Source organism: Cupressus sempervirens, chromosome 11 (assembly GCF_028749045.1).
Source record: "Cupressus sempervirens isolate cs-2001-9-10 chromosome 11, ASM2874904v1, whole genome shotgun sequence".
NCBI lineage: Eukaryota > Viridiplantae > Streptophyta > Pinopsida > Cupressales > Cupressaceae > Cupressus > Cupressus sempervirens.
This window is the reverse complement of record NC_143128.1, coordinates 671,476,215-671,495,865: the sequence shown is the minus strand read 5'-3', so window position 1 is coordinate 671,495,865 and position 19,651 is coordinate 671,476,215. Positions and strand designations below refer to the sequence as shown.

The 19,651-nt window shown below is 35.2% G+C and overlaps 2 protein-coding genes across 3 annotated transcripts in view; both read right to left on the bottom strand.

Annotated features, from left to right (window-relative positions):
- LOC149531518 (transcription factor bHLH36-like) lies at positions 1-2,035 on the bottom strand. Its single transcript, XM_089810452.1, has 3 exons — positions 1,612-2,035; positions 483-824; positions 1-370 (listed from the first exon to the last, which is right to left on the bottom strand). The coding sequence occupies exons 1-3, from the start codon at positions 1,900-1,902 to the stop codon at positions 281-283; spliced, it is 723 nt and encodes a 240-aa protein (XP_089666578.1). The 5' UTR covers positions 1,903-2,035; the 3' UTR covers positions 1-280.
- Positions 1,618-19,651, bottom strand: part of LOC149531517 (uncharacterized) — a 168,950-nt gene continuing 150,916 nt past the window's right edge. The window contains exons 4-5 of one of the 2 annotated variants that reach the window (XM_089810453.1): positions 2,086-2,294; positions 1,618-1,848 (exon numbers count right to left, since the gene is read on the bottom strand). In XM_089810453.1, the coding sequence (XP_089666579.1) occupies positions 2,237-2,294 (58 nt within the window). In that variant the 3' untranslated portion in view covers positions 1,618-1,848; positions 2,086-2,236. The remainder of the gene's footprint in view (positions 1,849-2,085; positions 2,295-19,651) is intronic. The other variant, XM_089810454.1, reaches the window with a different exon arrangement.

The window sequence follows — 19,651 nt, the reverse complement described above, 5'->3', positions numbered from 1 at the left end:
TTCAAAAAGGAAAAGTGGATGCAATCAGTGTCATAATAAGAAACATGCCATGTTTTAAAAGCATTAATTGCACAAAACAGTAAAATCATTCTGGTGTTTTACTGGAGTGCAGCTACCTGAATGTGTATCACTCTATTAAAGTTTTCTTTTTAATTTTTAAACTTCCACACAGTCTATAGGTTATTTAAATGTTTGGATTTCCTTTAACCTAATAACACTTACAACACAATTACTATATATTGCAATACCAGCCATTGAATTGTAGATTGCTACAATCTTTCTATGCATCTTCCATGTTTATCCTCTCCATCAGCTGCCCAAGTCTCTGCTCAAGATTGGCGGCGCTGCTGAACTTCTGCTGATCAGAAAGCTGTAACACAAATCAACAAATAAATATTCACAATTTATTGCCAGCTTGATTTGCCTTTAGAATTGAAGCCCAAATGCTTCTTTAAAAAGATGGGTTCTTGTGAAAGCACTACCTTGCAATGAAGACTGTGTAAAACTTTGTCATCAGGTGTGAAAGAAGAAGCAGAAATTATATGAAGCCCTTCCTCTTCAAGTACAAGGACAAGACTAGAGAGGGCCATCTGCCCTCTCAAAGAAGTTGTTGTGACAAGTACAAGTGAACCCACATGACTGACATTCACCTGAGGAAATACATTGCTCTCCCATAATGATCTATCTTTCTTCTCTTTGTAACAGTGTTTCGTTTCATTAAGCTTCACATTTTCTTTCTTCTTTGTAAGCTCCTCCAGCTTGTTTTCTAGATTTTGGATATAGTCAGTGGCCACAGATAACTGATCAATTAAAGAAGTCTTGCCCTGCACATATTTATCTGTGTTTTACTCTCCTTTAATGGGCACCAAAGTCAATGTCATCACAATAAAAAGCCATATTGTTTCAAAACTTCTAGAATGTTCAAAACTGGATTTCAAGCACTTACTGGAGATATTAAGCAGTGTTGCAAGTAGAATTCCTTTGTAGAAATTACTGTTCAAACACCTGTATTTTCTAAGGTCATGAGTTTATCAAGCCAACTATCACTTCAGGAGTCCACGAGATAATTTTGCATTATCTTTTAAAATGAGTTGCATTACTAACAGCTTAGGTAATGGGTGAAATTGTGTATGGAGACTTACATAGAATATTTGTTATTTTATACTGACCTTAAGGCATCGATTGAACTGTTTTTGGAAGAACGTATGAGATAGTATGGAGTGAATGAAATCTAAACTTGTAACACAGATAGAGGGTTTTAGAGATCACATCCTGATCCAACATTTAATAAATAAATTGGCATCTAAGAAATAGATCAGAATTGCTTCATAGATTCATCGAAAGACGCAAATAGAACTCATCATACAAACTTGATGCTATTAAATATTTAAGAAATAAAAAATTAAGCCAATATGGCAGATGGAAGAATTACTAAGAAATATTTCAGCCTCGTAGGCACTAGATTTGTTTCATACATATCCCTAAACTTCCACATTGACTCCATCTTTTAATGCATAGCTTGGAGGATATATCATCTGCAAAAAGTGAGGTAAGAAAGAAAGGGATTTCATATCAAGAAAAAAATGAGAGAGATGGGTTAGTATTACATACCCTAAATTTTTCCTCTGGTATCAAAGATCTGAGATCAGAATAGCGAGATTTCATTTGTTTCCTCCTCTCTTTTTCTATCACTTTGTGAAGCAATTTCTTATCAACACCTTCTGATCTTCTTTTCCCTTTCTTTTTATCATCACTAAATTTGGCGGAAGCAGTCTGCTGCGTTGAATCGAACCCAATTTTTCCATCACTAAGACAGAAGTGAGGGAGTGAAAACTTTTGGTCTCCGATCTGCACATCATTGCTGGAATGAAATTTGGAAAATATTGGAGGAAAATCATTCATTTTCTTCTTTAAGATGGAGCAAAAGCAAATTTTGAAAGAAGGGATGTGGTTAGAAAGAAGACATCGCAAATTTAGAGCGTTGGTGAATAATTGAGGAATGCTGATTTGATCTCATCTGAAATATTCAACAACAGGAAAGCCCTACTTCAAATATATGATTTGACAATTGAATATGGGTACTACCACGAGAGAGAGGTGTTTATCGGAGGATATGACCGGCAAAGCATGGCACCTGTCGGTAGCTCCCAAGATTTTCTTGTCATTGGGATCTAAAAATTAGGTCGTCACAAATCGGACACCCAACAACCATTTCTATTCTGCACGGTCTCCGAGTTTAACAAATTGACTTGTCGAGCCCACTGCCAGCTCCCATATTGTCTGAATTTTTTTCCCTGTAAGCTCCGTAGGAATACAGTGAACAGATTATCATTCTGAAATAAACACAGTGTAGTTCATTGAGTAAATCTTCCTTGTATCTTAGTTTTAGATTGTTGTTCGAGACAAATAATTAGTTGCAAGTTGTACTAGATATGAAATGCACTCAATACAACATCAAATAGGTTCAAGATAAATTGATTGCTACAATGGCTGAGAAAAACCCCAGTAATACAAAGCGATTGTTCATGTGTATGTACATATAAACACGATATAAATGATCTTGATTTTTTTATTAGATAATATATTAATGAACATTCCCATTATATGGGAAGTTTATAGACAATGAATTCAACAATTAAAATTATGATGTGTTTGTACTGTTTATGTGTGAAATTCTTACATATTTTCAAGTCTTTTTTCAAGGGTTAAGTCCATTTCAATTTGATTTAAAATTAACTATTATTAACAATTTATATAAGCTTCACAATTTTGGTTAAACTCAAATTATATTATTATTAGTCTTTCCTTAATCAATCAAATTTAGTTGGTAATCAAAAGGAAAGGACTATGATGAGAATACCTAGGCTACATAGATCTATTGTCCAAATCCAAACAATGAATTGCCCTTAAGAATACAAACAAGAATTTATAAAAATGAAGTAGGCATCAACCTACTAGGGACAACAATCCAAAATTACATTTGAAGGCACAAACCTATGCAAGACATAATACCCTATTCCAAGATCCAAACATCAAATCACCATGTCGAACACTAATCTCAAAGAAGAATATAAGTGATATGTAACAAGGATCTCAAAGGTTGACTATTGCGATTCTTCATGATTTCATTAACTTTGTTGGTGAAATTAAATATTTACTAATTACACTTACTTAAACTGACTTAGGATAACGGATAGCATAATAGTTTGTCTGGTGCAGGAGCACCTACTCTAGATTCATCAAAGAAAGACCCTAAGGATCTTAAATAGTCTACTTAGGTAGGTTTGGCACATTGATCCAGTTGTAAGGCCTAGTTCCAGGATTAGGCATAATTATAAGCCCTGGGTAACTAAGGTCAAATATGATCAATAAGCCTAAAAATGCATCAGATTCTAGGTTTTTAATCGTTTTTAATATCAAGATCCATATTTGATCACTTGCTTTAGGTCTAGACCAACTTTGGTCTCTAGATTTGCATTTTTTCAAATTTTGCAAAAATTGCTCAAAAGTTGTCACCAACTTTTGAGCAAGTTTGCAAAAAAGTTGGCAAATACATTAAAAACTATTCCTCCAATGGCTAGGCAGTTTGAATTGAACATGTAACCATTGGAGAAGTCCTAGAAAGCCTCATAGGCCAATGGTAGGAGCACACATTGTAATTTGGCATTGAAATCAATACAAAATCAGCATTTTTCCTTGCAAAACCCGTGTTCCATGCCTGTGTACATAATTGTATGGATGAGGGGACATGTGCCAGTGGTTCTAGAAGTTGGAGAATTTAATCTACTTTATTTTGCATCAAGTCTCATGTTTTCATTCATCATAGGTTGAGAGTTATTGAATTTTCTTTCTTGCTACCTAGGATTCAGCCTAAAAATTAGCATCTTGCTTAGGACTGGGTCATTTTGGTACATTACTGTTGGAAATAGAGATGGATTAACTAAGAGGGGAGGAGTGAATCAGTTACCACAAAAATAAATCCACAGATCCTTAGATGTCTTAAAATATAGTTGTTGCTGATACTCGGTAACCATACAAATAAATGTTGAAACTTGATAGATGTTCTATTAACTTATTAAGCATTTAAAGTGATTAACATGCATGCATAAAGGAAATAACATGAACACAAGAGACACTAGATTTAACGTGGAAACCCAATTTGGGAAAAACCACCAAGTAACTAGTTATCACTTTTCACTCTTTTGAAGTGAGCCCTATTAGGAGCCAACCTTGTTAAAGGTTACAAAACACACTATTAGGTGTGACCCTATTAGAGGATTTAATCACCCTGTAAGGAGTGGCCTTGTTGGAGGTCTTAAGAACAATTCAACTGAATTGTCACCTTGTTAGAGGATTTACAAAATGGCTGTTAAACCAACTCTGTTAAGAGATTTGAATCACTGTTACAATGATTAGAAAGCAACAATGAAGTGATCTTAAATATATGCAACTTATTTTTGCTGAATACAGATCTCTATTCTGCTTCACTAGATCCTCACTGATCGAATACAACTTTGCAACTCCTTAAGGATATCTAATCCTTTCACAAAATTCACTCATATCTTCAATATTCACTTTTTCCATTTACATTCATACATTTGCACTCTTATGCATCCACACTCTTACATTTTTTTTGAATTCACAACTTAACCTTTCATATATACCTTGCAGATTGTCAAGTCGGCTCAATTACAAGTTACAAAAACTAAAAAATATTAAATCAGTCGGTTGCAAACATTGCACAAAATAATTAAACTTAATTCTTTAGAATAATAAAATTCTTCATTGCCCGACCCAGCTCGGTGACTGCTACTCTAGAATGGTTTCCCCAGTATTAACCAAGTGAAGCTCGGTAAACACTGCAAACCTTGTAACTTCCTTCGGAGACTGAGTTAACTCGGTAAACACTGACCTTCCTTTGCTTACCGAGTGAGCTCAGTAAAAGCTAACTTTCTCTTCGATGACCGAGTGAACTCGATAGATATTGATTTTTCCTTTGTTAACCTTGGGACCTCGGTTAACATTAACTTTCTGCTACAAAATCCTTTGATGCCCGAGTGAGCTCGGTAAGAGCTAACTTACTGTGTAATGTTCAGGAATGCTCAGTAGTCACTATAAATTGCTTTGCTAACCATCTGAGCTTGGTAGACTCTGTCTAATGGATGATATGACATTTGTGTAACATCAAAGACAATACACAATTAATAATTGTATCCAAAAATCTCCCTCTTTGGCATTGACGGTAACACAACATGTCATATCAAAATGAAATTTGAAAAAAAGTCTTTCTCTTATATGGCAACACAATATGTCAACATAACAATTCTCCCTCTAAGAAACTCTCCCTCTTACAGTAATCTCCCTCTGTGAAGGAATTACATAGAAAACTTTTTATCTTAAACAAATTTTAGAGAGATGTGACAATAAAACTCTCCCTCTCTTTGACAAAACATGCCAAAGACAACTCAACTCAAATGAATTTCAGTGTACCTTTAGTACTGATTCATATGCAATATTTTCTGATTATGTTGCATCAACTGATAGATCTTCAACCTGGTATGAGTTGATACATTACTAAAACTTTATTTTAGTGAACTTCAAATAGGGGAGTGACCCCTAACTTACCTCTTAGATACAAGAATGCATCCTTAGGTAATGGTTTTGTGAATATGTCAGCAATTTGTTCCTCTATATGAACATATTCCAATCTGATCTCTTTATCTTGCACCAATTCTCTGACAAAATGATATTTTATTACAATGTGCTTGGTTTTGGAATGCATCACTGGATTCTTAGATATGTTGATTGCACTTGTATTATCATAGAACATAACAACTGGTTCTTTGATTTCCACCTTCATACCTTCCAACAGCTATTTAAACCAAATAATATTAGAACAATTTACTGTTGCAGCAACATACTCTGCCTCTGCTATAGATTGGGATGTACAATTCTTCTTTTTTCTTGTCCAAGAAACCAACCTCTTTCCAAGAAAGAATGCACCTCCACTTGTACTTTTTTTGTCATCAAAGTTTCTTGCCCAATCAGCATCAGTAAACACTTTCAAATCCAGATTACCTCCAAATTTGTACCATAAACCATACTCTTCAGTTCCTTTCAAATATCTCATTATTCTTTTGATTTTCATAATGTGATTTTCTCTTGGTTTTGCTGAAAATCTTGCTACAATACCAACTACAAGGGCAATATCTGGCCTAGTATGAACTACATACTGTAACTTTCCAATCATGGATCTATACAATGTTTGATCTACTTCTTTTGATTCATCTTCCTTGGTAAGTTTTAATCCGGTACACATAGGAGTCCCAACTGGTTTACAATCTTCCATTCCAAACTTTTTCAATATCTCCTTGATGTATTTTGATTGAGTGATGTAGATACCATTTTTATTCTATTGAATTTGAAGACCAATAAAGAATTTGATCTCTCCAAACATAGACATTTCAAATTCCTTGTTCATTTTTTCTGAAAATTGTTTGCAAAGATCATCATTCCCTATGAAACCAGTATCATCTACAAATATTTTTGCTAAGACAATCTTATTATTTGGCCCTTCTTTTATATACAAGCTACTATTATCATTAGTTCTTTGAAAACCAATCTGAATAAGATAGTTATGCAATCTTTCATACCATGCTCTAGGGGCTTGTTTCAGACCATACAATGCCTTTTGTAATTTGTAGATCATGTTCTTCTTATCTGGGTCAACAAAACCTTCAGGTTGTTCAATGTAAACCTCTTCATCTAGTATACCATTGAGGAATGCTGACTTGACATCCATCTGATAAACTTTGTATCCCTTGAATGCAGCATATGCAAGTAAGGTTTTGACTCTTTCCAATCTTGCAACAGGAGCAAAAGTTTCTCCATAGTCTATTCCTTTTTCTTGAGCATATCCTTTGCATACTAGTCTAGCTTTGTTTCTTGATACTTTACCATCTTCATCCAACTTGTTTCTGAATACCCACTTAGTTCCAATCACATTATTGTCTTTAGGTCTAGGTACAAGAGTCCATGTCTTATTTTTTTCTATCTACACTATCTCTTCATTCATAGCCTCAATCCAACTATCATTTTCCAATGCATCTTTGATATTTCTAGGTTCAAAATCAGCAAGTAAACAAGTACCTTTCAACTTATTTCTTGTCATGGTTCCTTCAGATTTATCTCCAATGATCTGATTTTCTGAATGATGTCTCCTGACATAGTTAGCTAATACAGGTTCCTTGCCTTTTGAATGAATTTCATTATTATCCTCTTGCATTTCAACCTCAGGTTCTATCTCTTCTGGCTCAGTAGATATTTGCTCGGTAGATATTTGCTCGGGTCCTTTAGAATCGGTAGACACTTGCTCGGTAGACACTGAATTTAACTCGGTTTGTTGTGACCCGGTTTGAACTTCTTGTAACTCGATTACAGATGACTCGAGAGTAGAAGATTCTTGATTCTCTGATGTAACTGGTACTATATCAGGTTCAATAAAGACAAACCTTTTATAATCTTCTGGTTCCCTTTTGCTTTCTTCTTCAGTCCTTTCTGCAAACTCATCAACTTTCACATGTGCACTTTCTATGACTTTGTGAGTAGACAAGTTCAAACATCTATATGCCTTACTTTTGCATGAGTATCCAAAGAATATACCTTCATCACCTTTCACATCAAATTTTCCTTTTCTAGATTCTTTCAAAATGTAGCATTTACTTCCAAATACTTTAAGGTAACTTACATTAAGTTTATGGCCATACCATAACTCATAGGGAGTTTTGAATGAGTCTTTCTTCAGCTGTACTCGGTTCAGGGTATGAACTGCAGTGCTCATAGCTTCCTTCCAGTATTTGATAGCAATGCTCTTTTCAATCATTAAAGTTCTTGCACAATCCATGATGGATTTGTTTCTTCTTTCAGCTATTCCATTTTGTTGGGGCATTCTAGGGGCTGATAACTATCTTTTGATTCCTCTTTCAATGCAAAATTTATTAAACTCATATGAAATAATTCTCCACCTCTGTCTGACCTCAAGCATTTTAATCTTTTCCCTGTTTCCTTTTCTACTCTGGCCAAATACCATTTGAACTTTTCAAATGCTTCTAATTTGTTTCGTAGATACATGACTGTCATCATTCTTGAGTAATTATCAACAAAAAGAATGAAGAACTTTTCTCCAGTATAGTTTTCAATTCCAATGAGTCCACATAAATCAGTATGCACAATTTCTAATATATCTTCAGACTAATAGTTTTTACTTTTAAAACTAGTTTTTTCCATTTTACCAATTTGACAATTTTTGCATAAACCGACCTCAGGTTTCTTTATGTTAGGAATGCCTCTTACTTTCTTGAATTTGCTTATCTTTACAAAATTATCAAAATTTACATGACACAACCTTTTATGCCATAACCAACTTTCTTCAACTTGAGAAATGAAACATGAACATTCATCTAGTTCAAGATAGAACAAGTTACCTTTAGCTTGAGTACCTGATCCAATCAGCTTTCCTTTGCCATCCAGAAATCTTGCTTTACCATGCATGAATTCTACTTGGAATCCATTATTGAGTAGTTGTGCCACACTTAACAAATTATGCTTTAGTCCTTTTACCCAATAGGCATTATCACATATAAGTTTTTTGGTTAGAGAGATTCTCCCTCTTCCTTTTATGCAACAAGGTTCATTGTTACCAAATCTTACACAGCCACCATAATAGTCTTCAAAGTATTCAAACTTAGTTTTGTCACCAGTCACGTGATGAGAACAGTCACTATCTATGATCCATGTATCATTTTTTTTATATGAGAAATGAGTGTCATTTCTTCATCACTATCAAATTCATCTTTCACAACAATCTAGAAAATTTCATCTTCTTCTTCATCATTAGAATCATTAGAATCTTTAGCCATAAAACATGTTTTCTTACCTTTATCCTTGAATGATCTGAAGTCTTTCTTGCCATTGAACTTGTATCCTTTCTTCTCATCTTTATTCTACTTGTTTGGACACCTAGTAGCAATATGACCAACTTCTTCACATGAAAAACAGATTAGAAGTACTTTACCTTTGTATTTTCCTCTGCCTCTAGAGTATTTCCTTGCTAGAAGGGCTTCTATTACTTCAAGATCACTGTCTGAACTTTGGTCTGATTCATCTTCACTATCTGACTGAGATTCCTTTTTCCTTTTGCCTTTCTCCTTGAGTGAAAGCTTGGCTTCAAATGCTGATTCAATGTTCTTGGAAGCTGGAACATAGTTATCAAAGTTGTCTAGTTCAAATGCAGTCAATCTTCCAACTATAGCCTCTAGATTTATCTTATGATTTGCTTCATATCTTCTTTCTTGAATTGCAGAAACTCTGATTGCATAAATGAGAAGTAGAGTTCTGAGAACTTTACTTATAACTATCTCTTCTTTGATATCTCCTCTAGATGCTTTGATTGCACTAACACATGCTTTGACTCTTTCAACATATTTTGCAATGTTTTCATCCTCTCTCATCCTCATTTGATCAAATTATCCTCTTGGACTTTCTGGTTTGGCTCTTCTAAAATTATCATCTCCTCCATAGATCTCTTTCATCTTTTCCCACATTTCAAAAGCAGATTTGCAGTCTTTGATTTCATCAAATTCTTCATAACTCAGAGTAGATTCTATATCTATCATCATAATGTTGTGGGTCATCCTTTTAGAAATATCATTGACAGATATTGTACCAGTTGGTTCTGCATATTTTTCATCAAGGTATTTTAGTCTTGTATCTCCAATAGAAGCTAGATGAAGTCTCATCAACCCTTGCCATGCTGAGAAGTTGTCCTTGTTAAGTCTTAGAATTTCCCTCTTATAAGACATTTTGATCTTTAGCTTAGATCTTTGAAATCTTATCCTGCAAGCACCAAAAGCTCGGATACCAATTATTGAAAATAGAGATGGAGTAACTAAGAGGGGAGGGGTGAATCAGTTACCACAAAAATAAATCCACAGATCCTTAGATGTCTTAAAATATAGTTGCTACTGATACTCAGTAACCATACAAATAAATGTTGAAACTTGATAGATGTTCTGTTAACTTATTAAGCATTTAAAGTGATTAACATGCATGCATAAAGGAAATAACATGAACACAAGAGACACTAGATTTAACGTGGAAACCCAATTTGGGAAAAACCACCAAGTAATTAGTTACCAATTTTCACTCTTCTAAAGTAAGCCCTGTTAGAAGCCAACCCTATTAAAGGTTACAAAACACACTGTTAGGTGTGATCCTATTAGAGGATTTAATCACCCTGTAAGGAGTGGCCTATTTGGAGGTCTTAAGAACAATTCAACTGAATTGTCACCTTGTTAGAGGATTTACAAAATGGCTATTAAATCAACTCTGTTAAGAGATTTGAATCACTATTACAATGATTAGAAAGCAATAATGAAGTGATCTGAAATATATGCAACTTATCTTTGCTGAATACAGATCTCTATTTTGCTTCACTAGATCCTCACTGATCGAATACAACTTTGCAGCTCCTTAAAGATATCTAATCCTTTCACAACATTCGCTCATATCTTCAATATTCGCTTATTCCATTTACATTCATACATTCGCACTCTTATGCATCCACACTCTTACATTTTTTTTGAATTCACAAATTGACCTTTCATATATACCTTGCAGATTGTTAAGTCAGCTTAATTACAAGTTACAACAACTGAAAATATTAAATCAGTCAACTGCAAACATTGCACAAAACAATTAAACTTAATTCTTTAAAATAATAAAATTCTTTGCTGCCCGAGCCAACTCGGTGATCGCTGCTCTAGAATGGTTTCCCCAGTGTTAACCAAGTGAAGCTCGATAAACACTGCAAACCTTGCAACTTCCTTCAGAGACTGAGTTAACTCGGTAAACACTAACCTTCCTTCGCTTACTGAGTGAGCTCGGTAAAAGCTAACTTTCTCTTTGGTGACCGAGTGAACTCGGTAGATATTGACTTTCCCTTTCTTAACCTTGGGAGGTCAGTTAACATTAACTTTCTGCTACAAAATCCTTTGATGCCCGAGTGAGCTCGGTAAGAGCTAACTTACTGTGTAATGTTCAAGAACGCTTGGTAGTCACTATAAATTTCTTTGCTAACCATCTGAGCTCAGTAGACTCTGTTTAATGGCTGATATGACATTTGTGTAACATCAAAGAAAATACATAATTAATAATTGTATCCAACAATTACACCATGGGAAATTGATTCCCTTTGGTGGAATGAGAAGTCTAACCATGTACTTTAATATTCTGCATTTTTTTTTTCTAGAAAATGTAGTGAGTTGGGTTTGTTTTCATACTCTAGGTGTGCTTCTTCAACACCATATAGCAGTTACAACAGTCATTTCTAGTTTGTGATTGGAGATTCTTCAAAAGTTGAAACCTTGGATTCTTGGTTATTTTACACACCCCCACATGTCTCAATGATTGGATTGAGTTTTCCCATTTTAGAAAGTACACTTGTAGTGTAAATGGAGACCTAATTAGGCCTAGCAATCCAGTCTAATGTTGCAAGAGCAACAACCTCTGTTCATCTCCATCCTTGGGCACTTTGGTATGTTTTATAAAACCCAAAATGGTATCAAAATCTCTAGTCAAACCACCATGTTGTCTGAGAGCATTCAAACTTATGCCTCAATTTCATTCTAGGAAGGGCTACAAGCCAAATCCTTGGTTTTCAAAGCAACTTGATGTTATAAGTTGTCTTTGATGAAAAGAATCATTGATTCATGTTGAGTAAGATCTAAATAGGCCATATCAGTGATTGTATGTCACCTCTGGTCTGTGTATCCATTTTTTATGGTTTGATCCCTCTTTTTGTCAAGGGAATCCATTAGTGCATTTGATGTTTTTGGTGCTTGGAACTTTGGTGAACCTAGTGATTAGGTTACCTTGTCTTGTGGGGTTTTGATAACCTTCCTTTAAGCACATTTTCATACCTAAGATAGGTATTTGGGACTATGATCCTTCACCTTGGGTGTTGAGGGAATTGGATACCATCATTTCTTGTTGTTTGAAGACTTCTACTACCTACTACTACATCAAGTGGTATCAGAGCCATGTCTAAACCTAAGAGTAAGGAGAACCCTGCAAGGGTTACAAATAGTGAGTTAGAAAAGATGGTGAGAGAACAAAAGGCTATGAATAAGACCTTACTTTAGAGGCTTCAAGAACTTGAGAAGAAGCTTAAGAGTAAAGACAAACAAAATGGGTTTGAAGATGAAGAAGGGAGTGATAAAGAGGAGGATGACTCTGAACAACACATCCCTATAGACCAAAGGCCTCTCATTGATGCCTTGAAATCCATGGGAAGGGGAACCATGGAAGAGAAGATAGATTTCCTAGTTTTCAATGGCAAGATGAATGCATATTTAGTCTTGGATTGGATAGAGGCTTTGACCACATTCTTTGAATGTGAGGAAATCCCTAAAAAAATAAAGGGTAAAGATGGCAAGATCCAAGTTGAAGGGAGTAGCCCTAGCTTGGTGGAACTTCATCCAGACAAAGAGGGTGAAGAATAGAAAGAGCATGATCAATTCATGGAATAGAATGATAGCTTTGATCAAAGAAAGCTATTTACCTAAGGATTATGGAGTACAACTCCATAGGAGGAAGCAAAGTCTAAAACAAAAGGACATGGATGTAGGCACATACACTAAGGAGTTCCTAAAACTATGTACGAAGACCAATATGGTAGAAGATAAGGAAGAGAAGTTGGCAAGATACATGAATGGCTTGAAGGTGCCCATTCAAGAGGAGCTTAGCCTACATTGCCCTACTATAATCAATAAGTGCTATCAAATGGCACTAAAGGTAGAGGAAAAATGGAAGAGAAAGAAGGATTTTGGAAAAGGAAAAACCAATGATAGTGGGAATAATTTTAGAGGAAAAAGAAACTCTTGGAACAAGGGACAAAGTAGTGGTAGCAACAACAAGATCTCTAAACAAGGAGAAAAATAAAATAGTGACTCTAATTCAAGAGGAAACTATAGAGGAAGAAGACCTTTCAATAGAGGAAGAATATCTATGCCAGAAGAGGTAATGGGCCTTTGAAGTGTTTCAATTGCAATCAAATGGGACACCATGTAGGAAGATGCCCAAAGAAGAGGAACAACAAAAATCAAAGTGAAATAAGAGAAGCATTTGTCCAAGAAGATAAGAAAGAAGACAATGTTGATGTTATAGAATTGGAACCAGACGAAGGAGCATGCTTGATGATGAGGCAGGTCTTCCTTCAAGTATCACAAACCCAAGAACCTCCACAAAGGAAGAATCTCTTCAAGACAAAGATCAAATTTCAAGGAAATGTATGCAATATTCTTATAGATTCTGGTTCAACTAAAAATCTTGTATCTTGTGAAATGATGCATAAATTAAATCTTCCTAAGAAGTCACACCCTTACTCCTATCATGTTTCATGGTTAACCAAAGGCCAACAAACTCTAGTCATAGAACAAGCCTGGGTAGAGTTTTCTATATCTAATTTTGAGGACAAAGTCCTTACTGATGTAGTTGAGATGGATGCCTCACACATCATTTTAGGTAGGCCCTGGAAATTTGATGTTGATTTTGTACACCATTGTAGGAAGAACACCTACTCCAACACCAAAGATGGGAATAAATTCACTATGAAGCCCCTACCTGATAACAAATCTAAAAAAGCGCCCACTGTGATTATCATAGGAGAAAAATAGATGCTAAAAACCTTGAAAGAATCTGATATGGAGCCATTTATCTTAATTTCAAAGCCCAAAGATAACATCAAGTCTGATCAAAAGGAGCCTATACCAAATGAAATTATTAAATCGCTGCAAAAGTACAAGGATGTCACTACTATTGACCTACCCACTAGCCTCCATCCCATTAGGGACATTAGCCATCAAATACACCTTATACTAGGCTCATCCTTGCCTAATAAGGAACCATATAAAATGACACCATTATAGCATGCAGAGATTGCAAAATAAATTATGCAATTCTTGGAAAGAGGATTCATTCAAAAGAGTCCCAAGCCTTGTGCCATACCTTCAGTTTTGGCGCCTAAAAAAGATGGCAAATGGAGGTTATGTACTAAGGCTCTAAATGAAATCACAATAAGGTACAAGTTCCCAATGCTAAGTATTGAGGAACTATTGGATCAATTAGGAGGTGCTTTCTACTTCACCAAGATAGACTTAAAGTCTAGATACCACCAAATTAGAATGAAGCCAAGAGATGAATGGAAGATAGCATTCAAGACAACTGAAGGTTTTTTTGAATGGTTAGTAATGCCTTTTGATTTAAGCAATGCCCCTAGTACTTTTATGAGGCTTGCGAATGAGATATTCATAGATTTTATTGAAAATTTTGTTCTACTTTACCTTGATGATACACTAATATTCAGCCATAGCAAAGAAGACCATCTTGATCATGTGGAATAGGTATTGAGAAGACTCCATCAGCACAAGTTGGTAATCAACTTGGAAAAATGTACGTTTATGGAAAAGGAACTTGCATTCCTAGGTTTTGTAATCTAACAAGGTACCCTCAAGATGGATCCTGAGAAGGTAGATGCAATCATAAATTGGCCTCCACCAAAGAATCTAGGTGATGTGAGAAGCTTTCATGGGCTTTCATCTTTCAATAGGAAGTTTATTAAAAATTTATGTCATGTGTGTGCACCAATGTTGGAAACAATAAAAGGTGGAAAGAAAACCAAGTTTTTATGGACAAAGGAAGAAAATTATGCATCCCAATACTTGAAGAATAGAGTCTCTCATTATCCTATCTTGGTTCTCCCTAATTTCAACAAAGTCTTCATTATGGAGACAGATGCAAGCAATTTGGCTATAGGTGTTGTCCTAAGCCAAGAAGAAAAACCAGTTGCTTTCTTTTCAAAGACATTGAATGAGGCTAAAAGAAAGTACTCTACATATGACCTAGAGCTCTATGCCATGGTCCAAGCCCTCAAGAAATGGAGGCACTATCTGATTCCAAAGGAATTTTTTGTCTACATATAAAATCATGCATTAAGTTTTCTAAATTCACAAGAAAAACTTTTAGTTAGGCATCTTAAATGGGTAGAACAATCATAGGCCTTTACCTTCAATATTAAGCATAAAAACGATGTAACAAACCAGGTTGTTGATGCTCTAAGTAGGAGGATTAGTCTTGTTGAAGAAGTTCAACTGCAAAGTGTTGGCATTGAGTCTCTCAAGCACTTGTACCCAGATGACCCTAATTTTGCAAAGATATATTACATTTGCACAAAAATGGAAGGCGGATATGATTTTGATTATTCTGAATATCTAATTCAGAATGGGCTTCTATTCAAGGGAGCACAACTATTCATACCAAAGTACTTAATAAGAGAAAATTATTGTGGTGGCTTGGGAGGTCACATCAGCATGGACAAGACAATAGATATGGTGAAGAGAAGTTACTTTTGACCCAAGTTGAAAAATGAAATTAAGAAATTCGTTAAATTTTGTATTATTTTCCAACACGATAAGGCGATGATATCAAATCAAGGGCACCACCAACCCTTACCAATCCATTCAAGACCTTGGGAATCCATATCCATGGATTTTGTCATGGGACTACCCAAAAAAGAACAAGGATATGATAGTGTATTTTTCATAGTGGACAAATTCAACACGATGGCCCATTGTGTCCAATGTAAGAGCACAAATGATGCATCTCATATAGCCAATCTCTTCTTTAAAGAAGTAGTTAGAATTCATTGCTTGCCTCAAACAATAGTATCAGATAGAGATGTGAAATTTCAAGGGCACTCTTCAAGAAGTTGGGTACAAATCTCACCTATAGTTCTACCTATCACCCACAAAAAGATAGGCAAACTGAGGTGGTGAACAAGTCCCTAGGCAATCTCCTAAGATGCCTAACCAACCAATATTCATAGAGTTGGGATAATATTCTACCCCAAGTAGAGTTTACCTTCAATGACTCTATTAATAGGTCAACTAGCAAAACACCATTTCAAGCAATATATGGTCTACACCCCAAAGGGACCATTGGATCTAATGGAACTTCACTCTAATTTTAAAATCAGTGCTCAAGGCCAAGAATTGGCAGAACTAGTAACAAAGGTACAATAGAAAGTAAGGGAAACATTGTGAAAATCTAGTTTGAAATACAAATAAAATGCTGACAAGAGAAGGAGAGAGGTCCACTTCAAGGAGGGGGACAAAGTTTGGGCTTTTCTAAGGAATGAGAGACTACCCAAAGGAAGGTACTCCAAACTATAGATGAAGAAGGTAGGCCCCTACATCATACTCAATAGGATAGGTGACAATGCGTATGAGATCTCCCTTCCCCCAACTTTGTAGATCTCCCCCATATTTAATGTTGCAGATCTCACACCTTATAAGGTTGTTGTAGGAACATCAGATTAGCAAGATGAAGACACCAATGAGGAAGACTATGTTACCAACCTTCCACCAAGGAAACCAGTAGAGTTAGAGGAAATATTGGACACAAAGCTACTAAAGCAAACAAAAACCAAGAAGTACATGTAATACTTAGTTTTATGGAAGGGCTTCCCCACCATGGATGCTAGTTGGCTAACAAAAGACCAAATCAGGCAGCATGGCACTTTAGTGGATTTTCTACCCTCAAGTAGGGACTTGAGTTTTAAACCTCAAGGAGAGTATGGTGTAGGATTACCTACTCTAGATTGAACAAAAAAAGGCACCTGAGTATCCTAAAAAGTCTACTTAGGTAAGTTTGGCACATTGATCTAGTTGTAAGGCCTAGTTCCAAGATTAGGCATAATTATGAGCCCCTGGGTAACTAAGGTCAAATATGATCAGTAAGACTACAAATGTATAAGATTCTAGGATTTCAAAAAAAATTAATATCTAGATCCATGTTGGATCAATTTCTTTAGTTCTAGACCAAGTTTGGTCTCTAGATTTGCATTTTTTCAAATTTTGCAAAAAATGCTCAAAAGTTATTAGCAACTTTGCAAAAAAGTTGTCAAATACATAAAAAAATATTCCTCCAAAGGCTAGGTAGTTTAAACTAACCATGTAACTATTGGAGAAGTCCTACAAAGCTGTATATTTCGATGGTAGGGACACAAATTGTAATTTGGCATTAAAATCAATACAAAATCAGCATTTTTCCTTGCAAAACCCATGTTCCAAGCCTATGCACAGAATTGTATGGGTGAGGAGCATGTGCCAGTGATTCTAGAAGTTGGATAATTTAATCTACTTTTTTTTGTATCAAGTTCCATGTTCTAATTCATTATAGGTTGAGAGTTATTGAATTTTCTTTCTTGCTACCTAGGACTCAACCTAGAAATCAGCATCGTGCCTAGGGCTGGGTCATTTTGGCACATTCCACCATGGAAAATTGATGCCTTTTGGTGGAATGAGAGGTCTAACCATGTACTTTAACATTTTGCAATTTTTTTTCTAGAAAATGCAAGGAGTTGGGTTTGCTGCCATACCCTAGGTGTGCTTCTTCATGAGTACACCATACAACAGTTACAATAGTCCTTTCTAGTTTTTTATTAGGGATTCTCCAAAAGTTGAAACCTTGGATTCTTGGTTGTTTTACACACCCCACATGTATCAATATTTGGATTGAATTTTCCCATTGTAGAAAGTATGCTTGTAGTGTAAATGGAGACCTAATTAGGCCTAGAAATTTGGTCTAATGTTGCAACTGTTGTTCATCTTCATCCTTGGGCACTTTGGCATGTTTTATAAAACCAAAATGGGTATTATAATCTCCATTAAAACCACCATTTTTTTTGAGGTCATTCAAACTTATTCCTCATTTCCATTCTAGGAATGGCTACAAGCCAAATTCTTGGTTTTCAAAGCAACTTGATGTTATAATTTATCTTTGATGAAAAGAAACATTGATTCATGTTGAGTAAGACCTAAATAGGCCATATCAGTGATTTCATGCCACCCATGGTCTTTATATCTAGTTTATAGGGTTTGATCCCTATTTTTGTCAAGGGAATCTATTACTGTGTTTGGTGTTTTTAGTGCTTGGAACTTTGGTGAACCTAGTGATTAGTTTACCTTGTCTTGTGGGGTTGTGATAACCTTCCTTTTGGCTCATTTCCATACTTGAGATAGGTATTTGGCACTAGGACCCTTCACCTTGGGTGTTGAGGGAATTAGAGACTTTCATCATTTCTTGTTGTTTGAAGAATTCTATTGCCTATAGTTGCATCATTGTCATTGAGGCACATAGGAGTTTGCACCTTAATAAGGCAAATAGTGTAGGAGAATTCTACTCTAGGAGCTCATTTTTTTTTAATCTCAACCCACCTTTAATGCGCATATCACATTATCATCCTTATTATCACACATACTTCATTACATTATGGAGGATGATTGACCTTTGTTTGACATGTGATTCCACCTTGTGCAAGTAATAGGTTATCTTCTCTTTATCATTGTTAGTTATCATCTTTCCTACATAAGGAGGCCTATTATGCACATAGTAATCAATACATTACATTTCAATAAAATCCATTACCAATAATATCATGCTTGCAACTTAATGGAGTGTTCTTAAAAATCTCTTGTGTAATCTATTTTGGTCTTTCATTTGATGCTAAGGGTGTTGTATAGTCACCTAAAACTCTAACATGGCATCAAAGCTCTCAAAGTGTGAACACCTCTTCTCAAGAAGTGCAATCTTGTCTTCACTCATTGATGGTGTAGAATTAGGAAATTCAGACATCATCATCATAGTTTGGATGAGATTTGAGGATTTGTATTTTGTGACCTTATATTACAGGTAAAACTTGGAGCTTGTTTGTGCAAATTAGAAGGTGGAATCATATAGAGGAGAACTAGAAACCCCTAAATTGAATTTTGTTTCATGCAAGTCAGATATCTGAGGCCAAATCTAAAGCCATTTTATTTTTAAAGGTGCAGTAGTGGTCATTCAAAAATATAATTTGAGAGACAGTTATCAAAAAATGATATATCACAAATCTAAAGCCATTTGATTTTTAAAGGTGCAATAGTGGCGATTCAAAAAATATAATTTGAGAGACAATTATCCAAAAATGGTATATCACTTATATGGAATCCTTTTTTGGTGCATTTATTTTGTGTTGGAGTAGAATTTCATAATCTACATGATGTTGTAGGTGATTTTGGATTTCCATTTTTAAGTTTTTCTGAAAACTGCAAGTTGTATTTTTTGTATATTTCAAGGCTTTGTTTGGGCACATATGGTATCATTGTCAACAGCATTTTTTTCGGGAAGTGTGTGATTTTTCATCTAGTTTCTAGATCTAAAATCAATTTTCTTTTGTTTGGAGTAGACATTTCACTAGCAACATTTGTACTTGGTGAATACTTGGATTTCTGTTTTCTTATTTGTATCAATAATTTGAAGGAGTTATCACTTGATTATTTTCCAAATTCTATGCTACTATGGATGCACTTAGTAGTTTATACAAAATGTCTTATGTTGATGAATTTACTATTGATCTCACTAGGGCAAAAGAAAAGGTAGCATGCATTGGTAAATTGAAGCCTTCAAAGCATCAAACATTGGTCACAAATGAATCCTCTCCAAAGGCTTCTAAAGAAAAAATGATGAAGGGTGCTACCCTTAATACCATAAATCA

Bases quoted from the DNA above. Each gene is read 5' to 3' on its own strand.
- LOC149531518 (XM_089810452.1), bottom strand. From the start codon at position 1,902: ATGAATGATTTTCCTCCAATATTTTCCAAATTTCATTCCAGCAATGAT. The intron at 825-1,611 runs GTATGTAATACT...AAATATGTGCAG, and splicing joins TACCAGAGGAAAAATTTAGG to GGCAAGACTTCTTTAATTGA. The intron at 371-482 runs GTAGTGCTTTCA...TTTGTGTTACAG, and splicing joins TACACAGTCTTCATTGCAAG to CTTTCTGATCAGCAGAAGTT.